Below are 21,765 nucleotides of genomic sequence, written 5' to 3'. Positions count from 1 at the left end.
ACCCTGCCCTGGGCTAGATGTGTTCTGTGCCACCTTCTCTGGTGTGCACACCTGGCAGGCCTGACTGTCATTTTACTGAGGCATCACTGATGCCTCTCACGGCCACCTTAGAAGCCATAATGGGGACTCCCAAGGGTGCCCCATGCTGTGAGGCACGCTGGAGATGGTGGGGACAGAGCAAATTCATCTTTTCACCTAGCTGGACAGAAGCAGTCCCAAGCAAAATGCAAAATTAAAACAAATTTTTATTTGAACTGAAAACTGGCACATAAAAATCTTTCTCGATCACCAGAGATGCAAATGACAACTGAAGAGGACTGGTCTTTGGCTCTGGTGAAGGCCTGGTGGAAAATAAAAGCCCTGGGCAGCTCCCCTTCCTTTAAGCCCCCCCTCAGAATGCCTGCAGCCCACGGCAGGAGGCAGTGGAAAGAGAACTGGGGGAAGGTGCCTCTCTGCCTCGTTGGGAAAGCCGATGAGAAGTGAGAAGCTGGAGGTCACAGAGCGTTGGTGGCCTGGCTTAGAGCCACCAGCCAGGCCAAAACGAAACATCTGCTCCCAGTTCCCCAGGCACCTGGCTGGGGGCGAGTGGGAGGCAGGGGTGGGGAAAACTGATGCAGAAGCACAAATGAGGACTCTGCACCTTGGCTCTGAGATGGCCTCTGTTGGCCATGGAGGTGGGCGCGGCACCAAAAATAAATAAATAAAAGCGACCCGCTTCAGGAAGGGAGGGTGACAGACCCATTAAGCACACGGTGTCCAGTGTGAGTGAGCAAAGAGCCAGGGCAGGATGGTTTTAAGAACCCCGTGGAGGCCAATGGCATCCAAATGCAAACAGCTGATGGGGGAGGGGGAAGGGTGTGAGAGAGGGGCTGTTTGTTGGAGGGCTACCGTGGGGATTCCGGCTGAGTCTGGGTGGGCTCACCGGGTGACCCTCACTTTATTCTGTGCCAGGCAGGACCACAGTCCTGGAACTAGGAAGCCCAGGCTGCCCTCTACTGGTGATTCCTGACAATGACCACACAGCCAGGTGGGACCTGCAGCCCCAAACCACCGCCTGGTGAGAACCGGCCCCCAGGGACCTCAGTCGGGGCTGTGCTCCAGACCAGGCCTCCAATGGGAGGCTAGGCGCCTCCCCAGGGACTAGAGCCAGCTCCTCCATCTCTGCCTGGCTTGGGACGAGGGTCTTTGCTGCTCACATCAAAGGCATCGAGAAGAACTTGTTTCCAGACTTGCAGCGGACCTGCTCAGCATGGGCGCGCAGCACCATCTCGGAGTCTTCAAACTCATCCACGATATTCTTCCACCGGGAACCAAGAAAGGAGAGTCATATTAAGGCGAATCAGGGACCCAGAGGGCCCTGCAAACAAGACCAGCCTACTAAAATCCTTCAGGGGTTCGGCACTTGTGGAGGGAGACCGAGGGCTTGGCACACCCCAGGCTCTTGCTTGGGCATCTCTTGTATCATCAGCTCTGCAATCTTGTGAGGTTGGTCCTATCATCCCAACTTTGCAGAGGCGGAAATGGACGCTCAGACCCAATAAAACTGGAATGGTGACCAGGTCCACGGGAGCCCCAAACCAGGGCTCCCACCGCATGATTAGGCCAAGAGCAGAAGCAGCTGCTTGCTGATGGCCCCGGGGCTCTATCCTGTCTGGACACACTGTTTGGCTTGCAACATGTTTAAGAAAAATACACATTAAAAAAAAAAAGAAAGAAAAAAAAAAAAGAAAAATACACATTAGTGCCAACATTTGAAAATAGATCGCACATAAAAATCTGGACTTTTGGCCTCCTTTGAAAAACAGAAGTGCTAGCGATACTAGGTCCACATTCCCCACCCCCTCCTCTCCCAGAGGTGGAGGATCAGCTCCTCTGAAGGAACTGACGGGAAAGGAAATGTATCGCTCACTTATCAAAATAGGAAGGCTACCTGGGGCAGATGCCTGGCCCGTTTGACTCATTTCTAACACCTGCCAGGCCCCTGTGGGCACCAGCGCCTTTGACCCCTGCGCGAGGGACTAGGGCTTCAGGAGGGGCCTACAGCACTCTCCCAGATCAATGTCATAGAGCAGCGCTTCTCATAATTTAGCATGCACACAAATCCCTAGAGATCTTGTTCAAATGCAGTTCTGATTTCTTAGGTCCAGGTTGGGGCCAAAGAGGTCTGGATTGTTAATAGGCTCCCCCCGGGGGCCGTGGCCACGGGGCTGCCCTTTCAGTAGCAAGGTGAGGTGAGGGGGTCTCTTCCCATAGGTTCTGGTTTGCACACGTAATCAGGGCCTGCCAGCAACCCTCCGCTCCCCAGCATGCAGCCCGTCACTCCTGGTGTGCCATGTGGCACCCTCTGTGCTCCCGCACTGGGAATCCACCTGTAGTTCCTGCAGGCACTGCCCTTCGAGCTGGAGACGCGCATCATCCACACACCAGGCCAGACTGATGTGGAATGAAGGGGCCTGTGGAGAAACAGCAGGGAGGCAGCCAGTCACTTGGATGCCTTGGCAGGTCCAGACAGGATGGTAGGTCCATGACAGTTGTCACAGTATCCCTGCTGGAGGCCTGGCCCTCAGTGTTGATCAGTGTTGATTCCCAAGCACTTTCTACAGATAGATAAACTAGCTCTGGGTTGGCCCCGGCTCTGGACTGAATTGTGTCTGTAACCTGCTCCGCCCGCTGCCAGATGTGCCTGCTGAAGCCTCAATCCCCAGTGCGATGGTATTTGGAGATGGGGTCTCTGGGAGATAATTAGGTTTAGATGAGCTTATCCAAGGGGGGACCCTTATAATGGGATTCATGCCTTTATGAGAGACCACAGAAAGCTGGTTTCCTTCTTCCACCGTGTGAGGACACAGTGAGAAGACAGCTACCCATGAGTCAGGAAACGAGTCTGCACCAGAAACTGACCATGATGGCACCTTGCTCTTGGGCTTCTAGGATCCAGAATTGTGAGCAAATAAACCCCTGTTGTCTAAACCACTCCATCTATGGCGTTTTGTTACAAGGGATTCAGCTAAGACTGTCTGGCTTCCAGAGGCTTTCCTGTACACAGTCATTAAATCTGGGACCTGGATGAGAATGCAGGCTCCAGCTCTATTTTCTGATCTAGAACAATTCAACAGATGACATACTTTCTAAGATGAAACGAACAAAACCTAAAATGTCTAAAATTATGAGCAGTAATCTCCACTGAAATTCATACTCATATGCCTCAGCTTGGTTTTTTTTTAAGATTTTATTTATTCATTTATGAGACACACACACACACACACACACACACACACACACAGAGAGAAAGAGAGAGAGAGAGAGAAACAGAGACATAGACAGAGGGAGAAGCAGGCTCCATGCAGGAAGCCCCATGTGGGACTTGATCCCAGGACTTGGGGATCACGCCCTGAGCCAAAGGCAGATGCTCAATCACTGAGCAACCCAGGTGTACCTCAGCTTGTTTTTTTTTTTTTTTTAAGATTTTATTTATTTATTCAAGAGACACACACACACACACAGAGAGAGAGAGAGAGAGAGAGAGAGAGAGAGAGAGAGAGAGAGAGAGAGAGGCAGAGACACGGGCAGAGGGAGAAGCAGGCTCCATGCAGGGAGCCCAAAGCGGGACTCAATCCCGGGACTCCAGGATCACACCCTGGGCCAAAGGCAGGCGCCAAACCGCTGAGCCACCCAGGGATCCCCCCTCAGCTTGTTTTTAAAAAGAATGTATCAAGCAAAACCAGGAGCCTTTCAAGGACCCAATATTCAGTTTGGAGTTTCAAATACCGCCAGAGGGCATGGCATGAGGTGCAGGAAGGTATGTGGAGCTACAGCTTCTCCTGGTGTGTCAGTTTTTACTAAAAAAAGATTGGGAGAACCACTACTTCTTAAAAAGTATGTGAACACGGATCCACATGGAGCAGAACGGGTAAATCTTATGTATACTGAGATATAACAAAAGATTCCTATGAAGTGTTGGATTTTTCAATGGGCAGCACCTGACTACATCTTGGACTCCTCTCCCCCCCTCTCTCATGGAGGTGGGTGTCCTCAGAAGGCTGGCATTAGGGACACTTTGTGTGGGCAAGTTCTGGAGGGCTCTTAGGTTTGCTCTAACAAGGCCTCCTTCGAGGATGGTTTTACTCCACTTTGAGATAGGCCAGTGGAGAGCAAGAGGCTGTTACCTGGTAGAAAGTGGTGAGGTCAAATTCCTCCATGACTCTGTCTACCTCCGAAACGAGGTCCAGGAACTGGGTGTGCCCTGAGGTGACCTCGAGCCCAATAAAGGTCCTGCGGAAGGCAGAAGTGGAGACAACATGGCATGAGATGCAGCCCCTGAGGATGTAAATCATCCAGGCTAGGGGTGGAGGAAGTGACCGGGAACAGTCAGGTTGGGGCCTTGGGTTCTCGCCCTCTCTCCTGGTTGCCTGGCCTGTCCGCCCTCTGAGCCGGCTCTTTCCTCTGTCCATAAACCTTCCTTCCTCGGTTCTAACCACACATCTCTTCTCCTTCCCAGGGGCTCAGACCTTCGACGAACTCCTTCACCTGCCCCTGCCACGTGTCTACAACACTCAAGCTTTAGCGGCCCCGCTCTCCAGCGTGGCATTGCTCCAGAATCTGGACCCTTTCTTGGGGACATGGCTCTTGGGTGCCAGCTACCCTCCCCTCAGCTGTCACACATACTCTCTCATCTTTATTTTTAAAGATTTTATTTATTTATTCATGAGAGACACACAGAGAGAGGAAGAGACATAGGCAGAGGCAGAAGCAGGCTCCATGATATGGGGCTCGATCCCAGGATCCTGGTATCACAGCCCTGAGCCGAAGGTAGACACTCAACTACTGAGCCACCCAGGTGCCCCTCTACTTATTTTTCTTAATGAAAGGTTCCAATTTGGGAATAGCTGCTTTTATAGTCAGAGCACAAACAGAAAAGCACAAACAGAAAAAACTGGGGCAGACAAGGCTGGAAGCAAAACACCCTTTCAGTCTTTACTTCAAAGAATCTTCTGGAAGCAACTAGGGGCAGACAAGGAGACCCACCTGGTTTTCTCTTGATTGGTATAAATCTTTACCCGGTTGGCAGTAAAGAAGAATCTGGAATTTAGAAAAGTAGAGACCATGTTTCAGGAATAATAATTTTAATTCCAAAAAACATTTATATTAAAAAGGAGTACTTGGAAAACAGTTAACTCATTTCACACTTCATTTTGTTACCCTGTTATACAGGTGATATAACTGAACCCTAAATATTAGGGCTGGACAAGGCCTTACCATAATCATCCAGTTGAAGTAACACAGAGCTTCACTGAGAGCCAGCAAAAGTTTTATTAACGGCAGTTCATCCCAATGAACATTTTTGAGACTATTTCAATTTTACTGATGGGAACTGAGAAACTCATCAAGTAGATGATAGCAGATGAACATTTCTCACGTACCAGGCGCTGAGCTGAGGGCTTTGTGGGGATGAGCTAAGGGAATCCTCACACAACTCTGTGATGCAGGCACTCTAACTGTGCCCATTTTACAGACACGGAAGCTGAGGTTAGGTGAAGTAAGATTTGGTGATCTACAATCTTAACTTCAGTCTGATTCCAAAGCCCTTGCTGTCACCTGTGATGCTATAGTGAAGGGAAATGGGTCTCTGCTGGTGTGAAGACGGGTTAGAAATACCTGCCCACCCTCATACCCACCCATCCCTCAGATCAGTTACACAGGGCACGAGTTCAGCCAGGGAAGTGCCTTCATTCTGGCCAGTTCCAGCTGTGTTCTCTGAGACACTAGGAGATCTCAGAGGGACTCACTGGCTTCATGACCTTAGTGGACCAACTTAGCAAATACCATTGCAGGGAATGATCATTTATGGCCTCTGGGCCAGGTTTCCATGTGATGGGACACAACACCCCAGCACACCGGGTAAAATCTCACAACTTGTCCGGGGCTTAGAGTCTGCCAGCTTTTGGCTTCCCCATCAGCCCTCAGCCTCCAAATGTATTCCTTTTGGGGAAAATATAAGGGACGACAGAACCAGCAGGAGCGTGGTTAAGTGCAGCATTTCCAAAGAGTTCTGCAGGGACCTGACAAACGTCCTGAAGTGGACATTGGAGGTTTGTCCCCAACCATGAGGGTTCATTTTATGGGTCAACTTGACTGGGCTAAAGGATGCCCAAAGGGCTGGTAAAACATTATCTCTGGGTGTCTGTGAGGACGGTTCTGGAAAAGATTAGCATTTGAATTGGTGAACAGAATAAAGCAAATGGCCCTCCCCAGTGTGGAAGGGCATCATTCAATTCACTGAGGGCCTGGACAGAACAAAAATGGCAGAAGGAGGACAAAGTGGTGCTCCCACTCTCTGCTTGAGCAGAGACACTCACTTTCTCCTGCCCTTGGACACTAGACATCGCCTTTCTCAGGCTTTTAGGCTCTATGGGGACTTACACCATAGAGTCATCTCCCTCTCCCCCAGCACCCCTCACCCCCCACCAGATTCTCAGGCTTTTGGACTCAGACTGAATGACACCATGGACTTTCCTGGTTCCCCAGCTTGCAGATGGCAGATTGCAGGATTTCTTGACTTTTGTAACTGCGTGAGCCAATTCCTATAATAAATCTCTGTGTATTTCTAGCACTGTCTCCATCTCTACCCTATTGGTTCTGTTTCTCTAGAGAACCCTCCACAGATTTTCGTACCAAAAGTGGTTCTAAACCAGGATTTTAAGGTTGAATTTTCTGAATTGGTTCTGAGGCTTCCGGAATTGGCTAATTTGATTGGATTCAAAGACACGGCTGACTTCTTTCTAGAAGTAAAGAGAGTGCTGGTAGTCCACGTGGGAACTGATTATAGAGACGTGTAAAAAATCTGCACTGCATAATCCCAGTCAACCATTTATTAGAAGGAGCCAAATGACCCTCTGTATGAAACTTTCAAACAATTTGGGGGAGACTGTGGGATATAATGACATTGGTTGGTTGCTCCTCCTGTCTCACTGGACAAAGTGGGAAAAGAAAAAGGTGAGCTGGGGACTTGAAATCCCAACTGAAGCAGCATAAAAGGACCTAGGAGCCTCTAGGTGTGCTCTGAGGGAGGGCCTCCGTCCCTGTAGCCTCAGGGCTGGAACTGCTGAGAGCAAAGGTGGAGCCACCTCCTGTGATTGGCTGAACTATGACACAAGTTGGACTCCTAGCCCTGTAGGGTGTTACAGTTCCAATAAAGACACTGCCTGGGAAAGACTGGGATCCTGCAAGTTGTAATGCACACGTGGGAAACCCTGCGGAAGCTGAAACACCAAGCCCCTAAATTCTCCCAAACTTTCTTCCTCCCCCCCAACAGTGGCCTCCCACCTCAGTGGCCTCCCACAGTAGTGGCCTCCCACCTCAGTGGCCCTCCACCAACAGTGGCCCCCCCTAGAGTTGCCCCCCAAACAGTGCTGTGGGCCTTTCGGCCTCCATCAGAGTGGATTCATCTGGCACCACCAGAGGACCAGGTAACGACCCCCCTGAGGCAGTTACCCTACAGGAGGCTGGCCAGTCTCCTCAGGACCCACCGCCGCCATCCCTCCTTGCTTCTAGGCCTGTAACGAAAGTCCTGGCAGACCCCTAAAGGGCAACAAAGCATGACTGGTGAGGAGATGTGCCATGCCCCAAATACTTGAGTTTTCGAAGCTACGGGAGCAGAAATCCAGGGGCCGTGTGTGGTAATGGATATTAAAGGTGTGGGTTAGTGGTTCAAGCGTCGTAAAGACAGATCAGGCTGGATTTCATGATGCGGGCTCACGAAGCAGAGACCAGGCATGAAGGCTGCACTCAGGGAGTGAGAAAGAGGATCTAACAGTTTGCTGGGACAGTTGCCTGAAATGTGGACCGAGAGGCAGCTCCAGAGACGAACAACGCCCCCAACCCTGAACTGAGAAGCTAGTATAGTTACCATGGTAGGCAGCGCACCAGAGCAGTGATCGGGAGAGTCTGACTCAGCAGACCTAGGCACTGGCTAATTGTCGTGGTGTCCCTAGAAGTGAAATAAATGGGAAGCCTACTAAACTCTTACTTCATCTGTACAAGCAGAAAAGTTCTACACAGGTGATCAACGTCTAACTTGAATAAAAAAAAAAATTACGGACCCTCAATTTCCAGACTTGAGCCAGTTTATGGACCTAAAACTCCTTGAATGAAGGGGAAGTTGGGTCCCTTTGAAGAAGGACCCTGGCACACTGTTAAAAATTTATACTATTCATCTTTTTCCTAGCCTTCTCAAAAGGGACCTATGGCCTTGTGGCAGAGTAATTATGCATGAGAGAAAAGGAAATAATTAGACCTTTTGGGAACAACTGGCCCCTGGCTCTGAACTAATTCTGGGAGACCAAAACATCACTGTGGCCCTCCAGTCGGAGTAGGGGCTCATGGAGGCCAGATGGCCAACGGAGTTTCAGCTCAGCTCTGTCTTGGTGGGTCTCAAACCCACCCTGTGGTTACTCCTCCAGTTCTGAATGCATAATTAAAAGACACACTCAGTAGCTGGCAGAGTCCCCACCTGACCTGTGGGCCAGGGTGATTATGGTTAGGAGAGCCAAGTGGAAGCCACCAGAACTGCCTCTACCTAGGAAAGTAGTAATTCAAAAGCAATACTCCATCCCTGGACGAACTGCAGAGATTGGTGTCACCACTAAGGACTTGAAAGATGAGGGGGCAGGGGCAGGATTCCCACATCTCCATTCGATTCTATCTGGCCTGAGAAGACAGACGATCTTGGAGAATGACAGTGAGTTAGAACAAGCTTAACCAAGTGGTGACTCCACTTGCAGCTGGTGTTCCAGATGTGGTTTTATTGCTCAAGCATATCAGCACGCTCCCTGGTTCCTGGTATGTGGCTATCAGTCTAGCAAATGCATTTTTCTCCAGCCCTGTCCATGAGGCCCAGGGTCAGTGTGCTTTCAGCAGCTGAGGCCAGCATACACCCCTTCACTGTCCTGCCTCTTGGGTATATCATCTCCAGCCCTATGCCATAATTGATCTTGCAGGTTCCATCACCCTGTGCTTACTTACACAAGACATTACATGGGACCATTACATTGATAATCTGTTGATAGAACCCTAATGAGTGAGAAGTAGCAACTACTCCAGACTTCAGAGAATCCAAAAACACCAAACAATACTCCATCCCCTAGGAATCCTATATTGGACGGTTGCTCTCCTATTTTGTGTTGGTGGAGTGCTAATGGGCTTGGCCAATCAGAACACAGCATTCCTTCAGGTGCAGCAACAGAATCACGTGCGCTGTCCACTCTTGGTCACAGGCTCAGACAGACAAATCTGAAGAGGCCACCTAGTCCGGCTTTATCCAGGCCACGGGGTAGGAAACACCATGCACTAGCAGGGGAACATCGGGGGAGCCTACTCTGATCTAGATGCTATTCTCTGGTCCCAAATGGAGCAAGAAGATAAGCTTCATCTGTGCTCCCCAGGGACCATTATCTCTAGGAATGGCCCTGGGGCACAGTGTCCAGAGGTTCCAGCGAGAGACCTGTCTGGTCAAAGAACCACTGCATGCAGAGAAGCCCAGAGCCATGGCCTCCTGCCAGAGGTTTCATTCACTCACAGTCTTTGCAGCCCAGATGCCTGCAGTGTATGACAAATCATTTGGGCCTAAAAAATGTGGCCCCAGACAGAGCTAACATTCCACATTTATCCAGAGAACAGAGCTGGAAGGAGGGTAACTGAAGCATTCTCACATAGAAGGGGAGAGGGTTTTGTTAACTCAACTGACAAAAGCAGAGCACGTTAGCCAAGGTAAACCAATCAAAGTTGTCCCCGCAACTTTTGCTGAAGCTGTTAGAAGATGATTGTCTCCCCAGGGTGGCAGCCTTGAGTTGCTGGTGGCCTTCTTTGCCATTGTGAGAATGAAGCTTGCACCAAGAAGGGCAGGGGTAAGAGATGGTGAGAGTGTCAGGTACCATCTGACATCTGGTCACCCCAATCCACTCACTCATGAAGCTAGTGCTACTTCTGAACTTTTTAGTTATACCTATCAATTCCCCCTAAGTTTAAGCCACTCTGGGTTGGATTTCTGGTGTCTGTGACTAAGGGAGTCCTGATTAATATATATATTGCTCAGTAAATTTGGTAGTGGAGATTAAAAGCAAAACAAAACAATACACAGGAGGGGAGAGGGAGGGGCTGAATGAGGTGGAGAGATAAGCGTTAGCCCTGATTCTCTGGTTGACTAAATTGGAGCAAATCCCTTCCTCCCCTGGCCCTTAGAAAGGGCTGAACCAAATGGGCAGGCAGTTCCCTACCTGGGCAGAGTGAGTCTATAGAATTCCTGGGCCTGAGGCTTCCTGGGCTGTGGGGGTAGGGCTTGCACCAGAAGACTTCTGTTCTTTTACACATCCACACTTCTAGGCTTTTGGGTAACACCTCATTTCAAGAAGGAGCTCTGCAAATAAAACCACCCCCTGGATGGCTTTTTAGGTTCCTTCTTCTGAAACCAACACTCTGAATCCCTCTCTCCTCCTGCTCAATCATTCAAAAAATACCCATGTGATGCCTACAGTCAGCAAAGTATCTGGAGAAGATGTGTAGGGTATTCGGAGAGAAGGTGCATGCCTGGGCCTGCAGGCCCTTGGCTCCCAAGGGGGAAATGGACATGGGAAGGACTGGATATGAATGAAATGAGCACAGGGGTATAGACAGCACAGCATGGGATGATTCCTGGGACTGAGGAATTCTGGGGGAGATGCCAAATCAGAGAGCTACAATGAAGGAGAAGGGCTTTGACCTGGCCAAGTACAGGAGAAAGGCACTCTGGTAGGAAGAAGAGATGTTAAAAGTTGAGGAAGGAAAAGTCTTAGGCTGGCAAACAAAATCAGAGGCTGGGTCCAATTCTGATCATCCAAGTGCCACGCCAAGGCCTGCACGACCTCATTTCACTCTTGGAGTGAAGCTACCACTTTTTTTCCCCTCCCTAAAAAACACACGTTTACCCGTACACTGCAGAGATGGCCCCGTACACTGCAGAGATGACCCATACACAGTTCAAAGGCCCCTTTGCCCAACGAACCCCAAGCTCCAAGCTGTCCTGACCAAGGCAATCGGCCTGGGAAGTGTGGCACCAAAGGCAAGTAGAAGGCGGAGTGTGAGGGAGGACCAGGGCTGTTGCAAGATCAAAGATTGTGATGCTGGTGAGCGGGGGGCCATTGGCTCCAGGGCAAAGGCCACTGGACAGACCCAGAGAAGGGATGAAGATTTGGATGACTCAGGGAGTGGAGTGCGGAGGAGGGCGCCAAAGCAGCTCCCTGATCTGCCCATAGGTAAGGACGCAAGGCTTCCAGAGCTTATGTGGCATGTCCAAAGTTGCACAAAACGAGGTAAAGAGCAGGCGGCTGGCTCCAAGAGATGTTCACTGTTCTAAGCTTTAGGTCTGGTCTGCTGGCTGGGGTAGTACACCCACACCTACACCCCCACAGTAGCTTAGGACAGGAAGAGGAGCCATGCAGAGGAGATGAGAGGCAGAGGAAGCACTGGGCACTCACCGCTGGAAGGAGGCCATGCGGTCTTTCAGAGCCTGCACAAAGGGGAGGATCCAGTGATGCCGCAGAACCACACTCTGGGACAAGCTGAGGTGGAATGCTTCCATCTGGACCAGCCGGGGTACGTATGTCTGTGCGTGGGGCAGCAACACATCAAGCAGGTCCAGGAACTCCTCCCTGGTTTCATCTGGAGAGAAGAGTGGATAGTGGGCCATTCTCTTAGCCAAGGTGGTGTGGCTGAATGAAGTATCCCAGAAGGCAGAGAAAGGATTTGTTACTCTGGGTTTTTTGGGGAAAATTACTTTGACAGCAGCCTAGCTGTAAGTATCTTAGTACAATTTTATGGTTATAGAAGTAACACACATATGCTCATTGTAGACAATTAAAAAAAAAAAAAGGAAATAATAAAAGGAGAAAGCAGGGCTCCCGAGATCCTATCACCTACAGCAGCAGTCTCCAAACTGTTGTGATCACCTGGGCCATTAGTCAAACAAACCTGCACGCACACCTCCATTAAACCAGTATTTATTTATAAATTACAAACATTCATGTTACAAAATTATATCCATTGCAAAATGCACACTCCTGAGAATGGAACTTTTATTTATTTACTTATTTAAAGTTTATTTACTTTATTTAAAGTTTATTTTTTTTAAAAGTTTATTTATTTTTTAATAATCTCCACACCCAATGTGGGACTCGAACTCATAACCCCAAGATCGAGTTGCACGCTCTTATGACTGAGCCAGCCAGGCGCCCAAAGAACAGAAACTTTAAAAAGATTCAGATAAAGGAGTTCTAATACTTTTCTTCCAGATGGATCATCTTAACCTCTTCCCCCGGGGGCATACACCCCACTTTCAGGATCACTGCTCTAGAGATCAAAACTGTCAGAAGTGGACACCTATCTCGCCAGCCCCCTCTCAGTGCAGGTACTAGTATATACATTTTATTTACTGAAAATATGAGACTGTACCATTCGAACTGTTCTTCCACCAGCTTTCTTCATGTAACACTACATGCTGGATAGTCTTCCTCTCAGGGCAGAGGGCAAGCTCATGATCACAGCTCCACAATAATCCGTAACTTACAGTCTCCTCTTAGACATTTAGAATCTCCTGATAAACGTTTAGAATGCTTCCGACTTTTCAGAGAAAAAGAACTACAATGACCACCACTGTATGCTCATATATGCTGCTGCTGCTTCTTTTTTTTTTTTAACCAGACGTAGGACTGGAGCTGCGTGGTTAACAGTCTGCTCACACACACCGTGAGTCACTTTTTCCAAATGCCCTGGTGAACAGGCAGTAGAGAGAATCACTCTCCTTCTGTGGATGGGGAAATGGGGGTTCTAAGAGTTGACCAGATCTAACATAAAGTACTAAAAGCCACCACCTGCTCTGTGCATTGTGCTAAGAGCTTGACATAAACGATCTGATTTAATCTTCACAAAAGTTCTAAGACATACAGATTTCTATAATCTCCATTTTAGAGGTAAGCAAAGTGAGGCTCTGAGAAGTCCAGTAACTTAATAAAGGGTGCTCAGAGTAGTGGGTGGTGAGGTCTGACCCCTAAGCTTGGGCATTTTTTTTGCCTGCCACTCACTCATGAGGGCTGGGGGCGGGGGGTGGGAGGGGGACCTGGCCTCAGCACATCTAGCACATCTTAGAAAAAAACCTATCAGCCATTCTCGCACTCCAGGATGGCCTTGGCATTCTGCTCTAGATCCTTCCCTAGTCACCCTCCTCATAAGTTGGAAAACACTATACCAAGGGTTAATAAAAAATATTTCAGGCAACGAATTTGAAACTGAAAACAAGTTTACAGAAAAATTCCCCAATTCCCTCTCTCTGTTAAGTCCATCTCTCTCCTACCCTCAACATCAGGGGTTTCTGGCTTCTTCCTCCTGATTGGGGCACCTATCAAGAGGCATCCCATCAGTCTCAGGCACTCGCCTTTTACACAGTACTCACACGGCACATAGACGTGGGTGGCCCAGTTGCCCCGCTCATGGGGGAAGGTGCGGACCCGGCCTCCATGCTTTTCAGGGTCATCCACAGGCTCCTCCTCTGTGTCCAGGAACATGTGCAGCACGCTGTCCGGGACTGGCAACCTCTGGCTGGGAAGTGGGCTCTGGGCACTGCAAGAGAGAAAAAGAGAACGTGCAAATTTATCCTCCTAGCATCCTCTACCTCTGCACCTACAACAAAAGTCATAACCCTTTATCCAGGTGCCATAGGCACCTTCTAGATAACCACAAATCTCTTTCAGTGGTACTGTCTCACTGGGGTCTCCCAACAATCCCCCCGGAGGCCGACTTTAGCTGGGAGCGTGGTTCCCACAGGAAACAACTGGGCAGGCAGCAGTGTGTGGTTCAGAGGTCACATTCCCTAAATGGACAAGCCTGAACTGGAGTAGAAGTGCTTTGGGGTCTTGAGCAAGTCACACATACTCCGTGGGCCTCAGGGTCCTCATCTGTAAAGTGTACTTGACAGAGCTATTGTGAGATGGCCCGGGTACTGCTGCTTGAAAGGCACTCCTCAAAGCACCAGGCGTGGCACCGGACAAGTGAAGCTCCACGCAGTCCGACTTCCACGGCTTGGTTCACTGCCAGGTGTGCCAGCCCCAAGCCTGGCGCGGGGCGGGCGCTCCACGAGTATTTACTGGCGAATGAAAACACTCTCCAAGGGAGAAAAACAGACCCAGAGCGGTGCCGTGGTGCTCGCCAGGAGATCCAGGCGGCCAGCGCTGGGGGCTGGACCCAAACCCACGTTTCCTGCCTCCTAGCCTTGGCCTAGCCAGGTGGGAGCACCTGGGGCCGTGTCCGGGGCTGTCCTCCGGATCCTCCTTCCCTGGCGGGACGCCCCGCACCATCATCGCCCCTTTCCCCCCAGACCCTCGGGTCCCGTCGGGGTGTCGCGCAAACCAGCAAGCTCCCCAGGAAGACCTCCTCGCTCCTTACCGCCCGCAGCCGCCAGCACCGGGCTGCGCCTGGGCCCCGGCCCCGGCCCCGGCCCCGGCCCCGGCCCCGGCCTCATCCTCCGAGCCGCTGCTGCTGTAGCCCACCAGGGGCGCCGCGCTCATGGGGCCTCCTCCAGGACGACGCGCAGCGACCGCGAGCGCCCGCACCCGGAATTCCGCCGCGCCGGAAGTGCCCTCCGGGGGCGGGCCCCGGGCTAGCCCCGCCCCTGGGCGGGGCCTGGGGGCGGGGCCCGCGGGACCCCGGCGGGACTCCCGCCCAGGCCGCGCCGTCTGCCGGCTCGCGGCGCCTCGACGGCTCCCTGCAGCCTCCCCGAAGCCCCCCGCCTTCCCCCCAGCCTCTGTGCGCCCATTTCACAGATCGCCCCGGGCCCTGCCCTCTGTGCGCTGCTCTGTCAGCCATCCGCGACCAGACCTCCCTGGGTCAGCGGCCGGCGCCCTAGGCCCCGCGGAGACCCCTGCCCTCGAGGCCCGGGCGGGATCGGCGGCCCGGGAGTCCCCTCCTCAAGCCGGCCCAGGTCCGAGCGCCAGGGCCCGCGCTCCTAAGAGCAAGCCGAGCAATCAGAGGCGAGTCCGTTCCGGGCGCTCCGAGGGTCTGGGAGGCCCGCCTCGCAAGCTCGGGCGTCGGGCCGCGGGTCGGGCCGCGGGACCCCTCCGCTAAGGCCGAGCAGGTGGGTCGGAGCCGGGCGCCCTCCCGGGTCCGCCGGCGCGTGCGGGCAGCGCCCCTGGAGAGCCACCCCGCGCGCCCGGCTGTCCGACCCGGCCCGGCCGCGGGGTCCCCGGCAGGGGGCGGCCTCGCTCCGCGCCGCCCGCTCCTCCCGCAGCCGCCGCCGCCCCGGCCGCCGCTCCTCCCCCGGCCCCCGCTCCTCCCCCGGCCCCGCCTCCCCGGCCCCCGCGCCGCCCGCCCGTCCGCCGGTCTCCGCAAGGCCGTCGGTCCGTCCGCCCGCCCTCCCGGCGCTCCTCCGCCCTGGCCCCGCGAGCCCGGCCGCGCACGTCGCCTCCTCGGTTCCGGCCGCCGCTAGCCCGTGCCCCGCCCCCGGGCCGGCCGCCGCCGCTACTCGAGGCCGGGGATTGGCAGTGCGCGTAGGCCGCGCCGCCGCCGCCGGAGCCGGAATAAAGGGGCGGCCGAGAACGCAGCCGGTCGCACTCGCCCCGCGCCTGACCCCGCGGGCGGCCTGGAGCAGGTGAGCGGCGGGGCGCCCGGGCTGCGGCGGGGGGCCACTCCCGCGCCCGCCGCACCCCTTCCCCAGCCGGCCCGCCAGCCTCCACCACCACCTCCCCCCTCCGGCCCGACCCGGCGGCCTCCTGAGCTCCGGGGCGGCCCAGGCCAGCCTGGGCGGGTAGCGACTAACCGGGCCCAGCCTGCGGCCCTGGGGCCTTCGTCGGGCCCAGTCGCCCGCGGGGCCGGCCGAGCGCCGGAGAGGCCTGGCCACCACCGGGGAGGGCTGACAGCAGGCAGCCCCGCTGGGCCGCTGGGCCGCTGGCGGTGCCGGCGGGAGGTGATCGCCTTTCATTCGGTTTCCCCGGGGAGGAGGCAGGGCTGGCGTGGGGCGCAGGTGGGGGCCTCCCTTTGCCTCCCTTACCCTAGCCTCTCGTTGCGGAATGGTCAGAGAGGTCTCCAGGCCGCACCTTCCTGGAGAGGGCAGGGGTGGGCAGGGGTGGGCGGCTGAGCTGGGCACCAGGACCCTGGTTCTGGTCTGGCAGCCATTCATGCCGCGGGGGGGGGGGGGGGGGGGAATCACCTGGGTTGGCGCACCGGGACCTAGACTGTGCTCAAAGGAGCCCCTCTTCCTTCTTTCCTGGGGAGGCTTCCTACCTGCTTGCTCAAGCAACCTGCTGCATCTGCCCGGGGCAGCGGCGCCTTTCCTCCTTTCCTTCCTGGAGGATGCTGTGGATGACAGTTTTTTACCCGAGTCTTCGGTTTCTTTGGCAGAACAGTTAGAGGCACGGCTGGCATGTGAAGGCATCCCCCCCCCCCTTTCCCTCAGGAGAAAACTTAGAAACTTTTCAGTGTTTGAGGCAGAGGAGCTGGAAACCTGAAAGTGGGTTGCGTGTAATTCTAAAAGTTCCTCCCTCTCGCTGTCATTACCTTATGCTGCCACAAAGTGGTGAGTTAGAGATCTGCCTGGGCTGGGTGTTCTTTACCTTCCATCGATTACCCAAAATGTTATAGAGTTTTGGAGCAAGGGAACAAGGTCATCTCTGGAAAGGTTGTCTTTTCCAGGTTGTCCTGGGAGAAGGAGAAATGCTCTGTGGTTAGCATGCTACCTGCCACATTGCCCAGGCAAACTCCTAATTGCCTACTTTTCCCCGCAGGGAATCTTCCTTGGCACGGTCAGATTCAGAAGATTTAGCAGTTTTGGCTGCTCTGGGAGTTAACGAGAGTGGGGATGTTGTGCTGTGGAGACCTCCAGCCTGGGTGGGTCTCTGGACCTATCATCCAACCCCCATCATACATTGGCTTGGGTCTCTGCAAGGCCATCCTAACTATTGTGTGGAGTGAGAAACAGGCACATAATCAGGATAGAGGGCCTGGGGATAGTTGAGAGGGATGTTGGTCACCCTTCACAAAGTAAGTTTTTTGAGATGGTCCTCATTTCCTGTAGTTGTTTTAAATATTGGCTGCCTGAGGCCTTTTGCTGTTTGGGCCCTCAGGTCTGGGAGGCCTGATTCTCCGGCCCAGCAGGCTCTTACCCTGAGCAGCGATGTGCTGGGTTGAGATACAGGCAGCCAGGGGAGAGGAGCTGGAAGGCATTGGGGAATCCTCCACCAATGCCTCTCTGCTTTTATCTAATAACGTATTGGGCTTCCAAGTAAGAATTTTATTTGCAAAAAAAGTCATGCTGCTGAAATTGGTTTGGACGCCATGGCCCTCTTTCTTCCTTTGGAGCATGAGCAGAATTTATGACTTCTTCGTATTATGGGCAGACCATCGCAGACCCTTATCTGTGAGATAGTTGACTAAAGAGAGCTGGCGGTAGGCTGGGAAGCTGGGAGGCTCCCTTTGCTGGAGGGGCTGAGCCACCAGCAGACTTCTTTGCTCGGGTATGAGGAGAGCTGGTCTTCCAGCCCTGAACCCCCCTCTCTTCCCTGATGTGGCAGTGGTGTGGGCCAAATGGAGAGGCCCAGGGACCAGCTGCATATCCCTGCCTCAAGCTCATGATTTTTCTCTTCTTTCCAGAACCAATCATCCTGGAAGGCAGAGCCCGTCTGGCATTGCTGGCACCTTGCCTCGGAGAGCTCTCCCATCCTGTAGGCAGAGCCTCATAGTCTGTGTTGGTTAATGACTTGGGCCGTCTGATCCGTCACTCTTCCGTGCCTTGTCTGAGGTTCTGGTCCATACCTGATCCTGGGCAGCTTCTCTGTGGGTTGGATCACCTTAAGTGGGAAACTGAAGCCATTACTCTCCAAACCCTGTTTCATCTTCCCAAGCATGTCCGAAAGCTGGCAGCAGCCACCACAGACACAGCCACAGCAGCCACAGCCACCACAGCCTCAGCATCATGCAGAGCCACCTCCGGCCCTGGCTGAGCACACACTGCCCCCAGGCTCAGCGGAGAACCCCCTGGGCTGTGCCGTCTATGGCATCCTCCTGCAGCCAGACCCTGGCCTACAGCCCCCTCAGCATGCGCCCCTGCAGGTGGCAGGTGAGCCAGGCCCCAAGTGCGGTGTGTGTGGTCACGACCTGGCACACCTGTCCAGCCCACATGAGCACCAGTGCCTGGCGGGCCACGACCGCTCATTTCAGTGCACGCAGTGTCTCAAGATCTTCCATCAGGCTACTGACCTGCTGGAACACCAGTGTGTGCAGGCGGAACAGAAGCCTTTTGTCTGTGGTGTCTGCAAGATGGGCTTCTCGCTGCTCACCTCGCTGGCGCAGCACCACAGCGCGCACAGCGGCACGAGTGGCCTTGTGAAGTGTTCCATCTGTGAGAAGACCTACAAGCCGGCTGAGGCGGCTGAGCCAGCCGCCACTGCTGCCACCTCCCTGCCCCCGGCGCCCCCGCCGGCTGCCGTTGCTCCTGCCACTGAGCAGGCCGACAAGCCCTACAGCTGCCCCATCTGCCAGAAGCCCTTCAAGCACCTGTCGGAGCTATCGCGGCATGAGCGGATCCACACTGGGGAGAAACCATACAAGTGCACATTGTGCGACAAGAGCTTCAGCCAGTCGTCGCACCTGGTGCACCACAAGCGCACGCACAGCTCCGAGCGGCCCTACAAGTGTGCGGTCTGCGAGAAGACCTTCAAGCACCGCTCTCACCTGGTGCGCCACATGTACGCACACTCGGGTGAGCACCACCTGTTCCGCTGCAATGTGTGCGAGCTGCACTTTAAGGAGTCCTCGGAGCTGCTGCAGCACCCCTGCACGCCAAGTGGGGAGCGGCCCTTCCGCTGTGGCGAGTGCCAAAAGGCCTTCAAGCGGCCATCGGACCTGCGGCAGCACGAGCGCACACACAGTGCCGAGCGGCCCTTCAAGTGTGACCTGTGCCCCATGGGCTTCAAGCAGCAGTACGCGCTCATGCGGCACCGGCGCACACACAAGACGGAGGAGCCCTTTAAGTGCGGCCTGTGTGAGAAAGGCTTCGGGCAGCCTAGCCACCTGCTCTACCACCAGCACGTGCACACCCTCGAGACGCTCTTCAAGTGCCCTGTGTGCCACAAGGGCTTCGACCAGTCGGCTGAGCTGCTTCGGCACAAGTGCCTGCCAGGCGCGGCTGAGCGGCCCTTCAAGTGCCCCGTGTGCAACAAGGCCTATAAGCGGGCGTCGGCCCTGCAGAAGCACCAGCTGGCACACTGCTCGGCGGCCGAGAAGCCCCTGCGCTGCACCCTGTGCGAGCGCCGCTTCTTCTCGTCCTCAGAGTTCGTGCAGCACCGCTGCGACCCGGCGCGCGAGAAGCCGCTCAAGTGCCCGGACTGTGAGAAGCGCTTCAAGTATGCGTCTGACCTGCAGCGGCACCGGCGTGTGCACACGGGCGAGAAGCCCTACAAGTGCCCCAACTGCGACAAGGCCTTCAAGCAGCGGGAGCACCTCAACAAGCATCAGGGTGTGCACGCCCGGGAGCAGCAGTTCAAGTGCGTGTGGTGTGGCGAGCGCTTCCTGGACGTGGCCCTGCTGCAGGAGCATAGCGCCCAGCACAGTGCGGCCGCAGCTGCTGCAGAGGGCGCCTACCAGGTGGCTGCCTGCCTGCCCTGAGGGTGGCCCTGAGTGCGCCAGCGCTAGGCTCCCCCCACCATGGTCCCCGCTCCCGGGTCCACCCATTGAACCCTCCCCCTTCTTCCCACCCCTGTCCTCCCCGGCTCGGTGGTCTGAGGCCCTGGGCCTGAAGACAGTGGGAGTTGGGCTGTGCAGTTGCAGGGTGTGGGTGCCTGGCATTCCTGGTTTTGGGCGGGAGGTGGTGGTTGGGTAGCCAGATTGCTGTGGCTGAACCTGATCCCAAAAACCTCTTTCCCTTTATGGGATTCCTTTTCTTGAGAGCCATCAGCCTCCCTCGTCTCTGGGGGCAGGAAACCAGGCTGGAAGTCAAGTGGCCTCTCTTTACCCCACGGAGGAATGGGTGCTGGCCCAACCTTCCCAAACTCTTTAGCCTAACTAGGAACCAGATAGGTTAGGAAAGAAGACGATGGCCTGGGACAAGGGCTGGGTCCTATAGGTGGGCTGGATATAGGGCATCCTCCTTCAGGTTGCCATTTGATGAAGGCCAGCTTTGTGATGCAGTCCTGGGGACCACGAGGGCGGACGGTGAGCTGCAGGCCTCTCTGCTCCAGCTAGGGGCAATGTGGCCTCCCGGGTTCCCACAGTGAGACATACAGGAGAGCTGCACAGCTGTGAGCTGGGGCTGCTTGGAGAAAATCGGCCCAGCCAGAAGGGAGGAGGCAGAGAAATTCTCCCATGACACACTCAGCCAGGGACAGTGCCATCCACAGGGAAAGGACGAAAGGCAGCTTTTGTAACATTGCTGTTCAGAAAGCACCCCTCCTACCTTTGCAGCATGGTTCCAAGCTCTGGGGAATGTGTTCTCAGCCAGACAGAACCACTGTAGAAGAGATTGTTAGATGTTAGACTACCTTGGTGCCTGGGAGGAAGCAGGGCCAAGCCCACAATCTTACCAGTGGATGCACACAAGTGTCTTCCCCCTTGAATGTGTGAACCAAAGTGTCCAGGCCTGGCTTCAAAAGCTTGCCCAGCTCTATTTCTGGGCCAAGACCAGGCCTGGGCACCCAGGGTGGGGAGGTGAATGAAAGGACTCTGAACCACAGTACTCTCCCTAGACCATGGTCTGGCTGCTGGCCTGGACCCCAGGGGTCTTGCACTGCCAAGATGCCCTGGATGACATCCAGTGACTTCCAAGGCTGGGGTCCTTCTGGGGTCCTTCTAGGTCTATGCCTGCCCACTGGGACTCATGGAATTGAGAGTGTCTGGGGTGATAGGGAGCAGGCCAGGGAAGAGGGCTGTGAAGGGAATCCATAGGTGCCTGGAGTTGAGGGAACTCAACTGGCCAGTGGGGGGGGGGGCATCCCTTGGGAAGCCCAGAGGACCTTTATTATTAAAATGATTCTTTTGAACCCAGCTGTGGCCCTGCCCTGCTCTCTTCCAGCCCTCCTTGGGCATGGGTCTTGAAAGAAGACTTCAATCAGTGCTCGCACCAAGGGCCCGGAGGAGCAATGAGGCCTGCCTTGTCTCGCTCTCGCCTTGAGAAGGCTGAACAGCCCACATCCGCCTCCTCTATGGGACTGGACTCCCTTCCTGTGCCTGCAGAGAGGGGCTGGGCCTTCCCCTTGGTGCTGGCTCTCAGTTCACAATGCCTCAAAAGACACGGAACCCAGGCCGACAACAGGCCCCAACTGCTAATTTTTCCCTTTCCTTTTGCTTTCTAAAAGCAGTTGTTATACTGTTCATAACATTGTATAGTTTAATTTCATGTCATTTTGGATCTTATATAAAAATGTGAAAATTTGGATTTTTAAAAAGAATGACTCCATTTTAGATAGCCTCTTTTGATGTTAATATATAGTGAGTCCAATGTATGCTTTAGAAGTAAAGACATTGACCATCACAGACCAAAGCACTGCTTGTTCTGGTCATTCTTCCACTGGGGAATGATGAGGCATGGAGAAAGAGAGGGTGGCAGGCTTGGGATTGGGACATAAGGCTGGGTTTGAATCCTGAGTTTCGAATGTTCTGGTCATATTGCTTTGGGTAAGTCACTCAACCTCTTGGGAATCAGTTGCCTCAATTGCCTTGCTTAGTTGCTGTGAGAATTGATGGCATCATGTTTGGAGG

At 54.1% G+C, this 21,765-nt stretch overlaps 2 protein-coding genes across 6 annotated transcripts; one reads left to right on the top strand and one right to left on the bottom strand.

Moving 5' to 3' along the window:
• Nucleotides 1-227: 227 nt before the first annotated feature.
• On the bottom strand, nucleotides 228-15,271 carry USB1 (U6 snRNA biogenesis phosphodiesterase 1). 4 transcript variants are annotated; one of them, XM_055332793.1, is made up of 7 exons: nucleotides 14,467-14,794; nucleotides 13,478-13,644; nucleotides 11,508-11,691; nucleotides 5,026-5,079; nucleotides 4,167-4,272; nucleotides 2,370-2,453; nucleotides 228-1,297 (listed from the first exon to the last, which is right to left on the bottom strand). In XM_055332793.1, exons 1-7 carry the CDS (start codon nucleotides 14,586-14,588, stop codon nucleotides 1,193-1,195), a joined length of 822 nt encoding a protein of 273 aa, XP_055188768.1. In that variant the 5' UTR covers nucleotides 14,589-14,794; the 3' UTR covers nucleotides 228-1,192. The 4 variants fall into 4 exon arrangements, with proteins under 4 accessions (XP_055188768.1, XP_055188766.1, XP_055188769.1 ...); XM_055332792.1 differs by lacking the exon at nucleotides 228-1,297 and adding an exon at nucleotides 1,330-1,668 and having other exon boundaries at nucleotides 14,467-15,270; XM_055332791.1 differs by lacking the exon at nucleotides 4,167-4,272 and having other exon boundaries at nucleotides 228-1,668; nucleotides 14,467-15,271.
• Nucleotides 15,272-15,399: 128 nt separating this feature from the next.
• ZNF319 (zinc finger protein 319) lies at nucleotides 15,400-21,541 on the top strand. Of its 2 annotated transcripts, XM_055332942.1 has the most exons (3): nucleotides 15,400-15,667; nucleotides 16,800-16,902; nucleotides 17,665-21,541. In XM_055332942.1, exon 3 carries the CDS (start codon nucleotides 17,917-17,919, stop codon nucleotides 19,675-19,677), a length of 1,761 nt encoding a protein of 586 aa, XP_055188917.1. In that variant the 5' UTR covers nucleotides 15,400-15,667; nucleotides 16,800-16,902; nucleotides 17,665-17,916; the 3' UTR covers nucleotides 19,678-21,541. The 2 variants fall into 2 exon arrangements, with proteins under 2 accessions (XP_055188917.1, XP_055188916.1); XM_055332941.1 differs by lacking the exon at nucleotides 16,800-16,902.
• The last annotated feature ends 224 nt before the right edge of the window (nucleotides 21,542-21,765 follow it).

The sequence above is a fragment of the Nyctereutes procyonoides genome, unplaced genomic scaffold, assembly GCF_905146905.1.
Source record: "Nyctereutes procyonoides isolate TBG_1078 unplaced genomic scaffold, NYPRO_anot_genome, whole genome shotgun sequence".
Classification (NCBI taxonomy): Eukaryota; Metazoa; Chordata; class Mammalia; order Carnivora; family Canidae; genus Nyctereutes; species Nyctereutes procyonoides.
The sequence above is the reverse complement of the archived record's forward strand: the minus strand, read 5'-3'. Positions and strand labels throughout refer to the sequence as shown.

Bases quoted from the DNA above. Each gene is read 5' to 3' on its own strand.
- USB1 (XM_055332791.1), bottom strand. From the start codon at position 14,588: ATGAGCGCGGCGCCCCTGGTGGGCTACAGCAGCAGCGGCTCGGAGGAT. The intron at 11,692-13,477 runs GTGAGTACTGTG...TCTTCTCTCCAG, and splicing joins CACCCACGTCTATGTGCCGT to ATGAAACCAGGGAGGAGTTC. The intron at 1,669-2,369 runs GTGGATTCCCAG...ACATGTTGCAAG, and splicing joins AGTGCCTGCAGGAACTACAG to CCAAACAGTGTGTCCAGACA.
- ZNF319 (XM_055332941.1), top strand. From the start codon at position 17,917: ATGTCCGAAAGCTGGCAGCAGCCACCACAGACACAGCCACAGCAGCCA.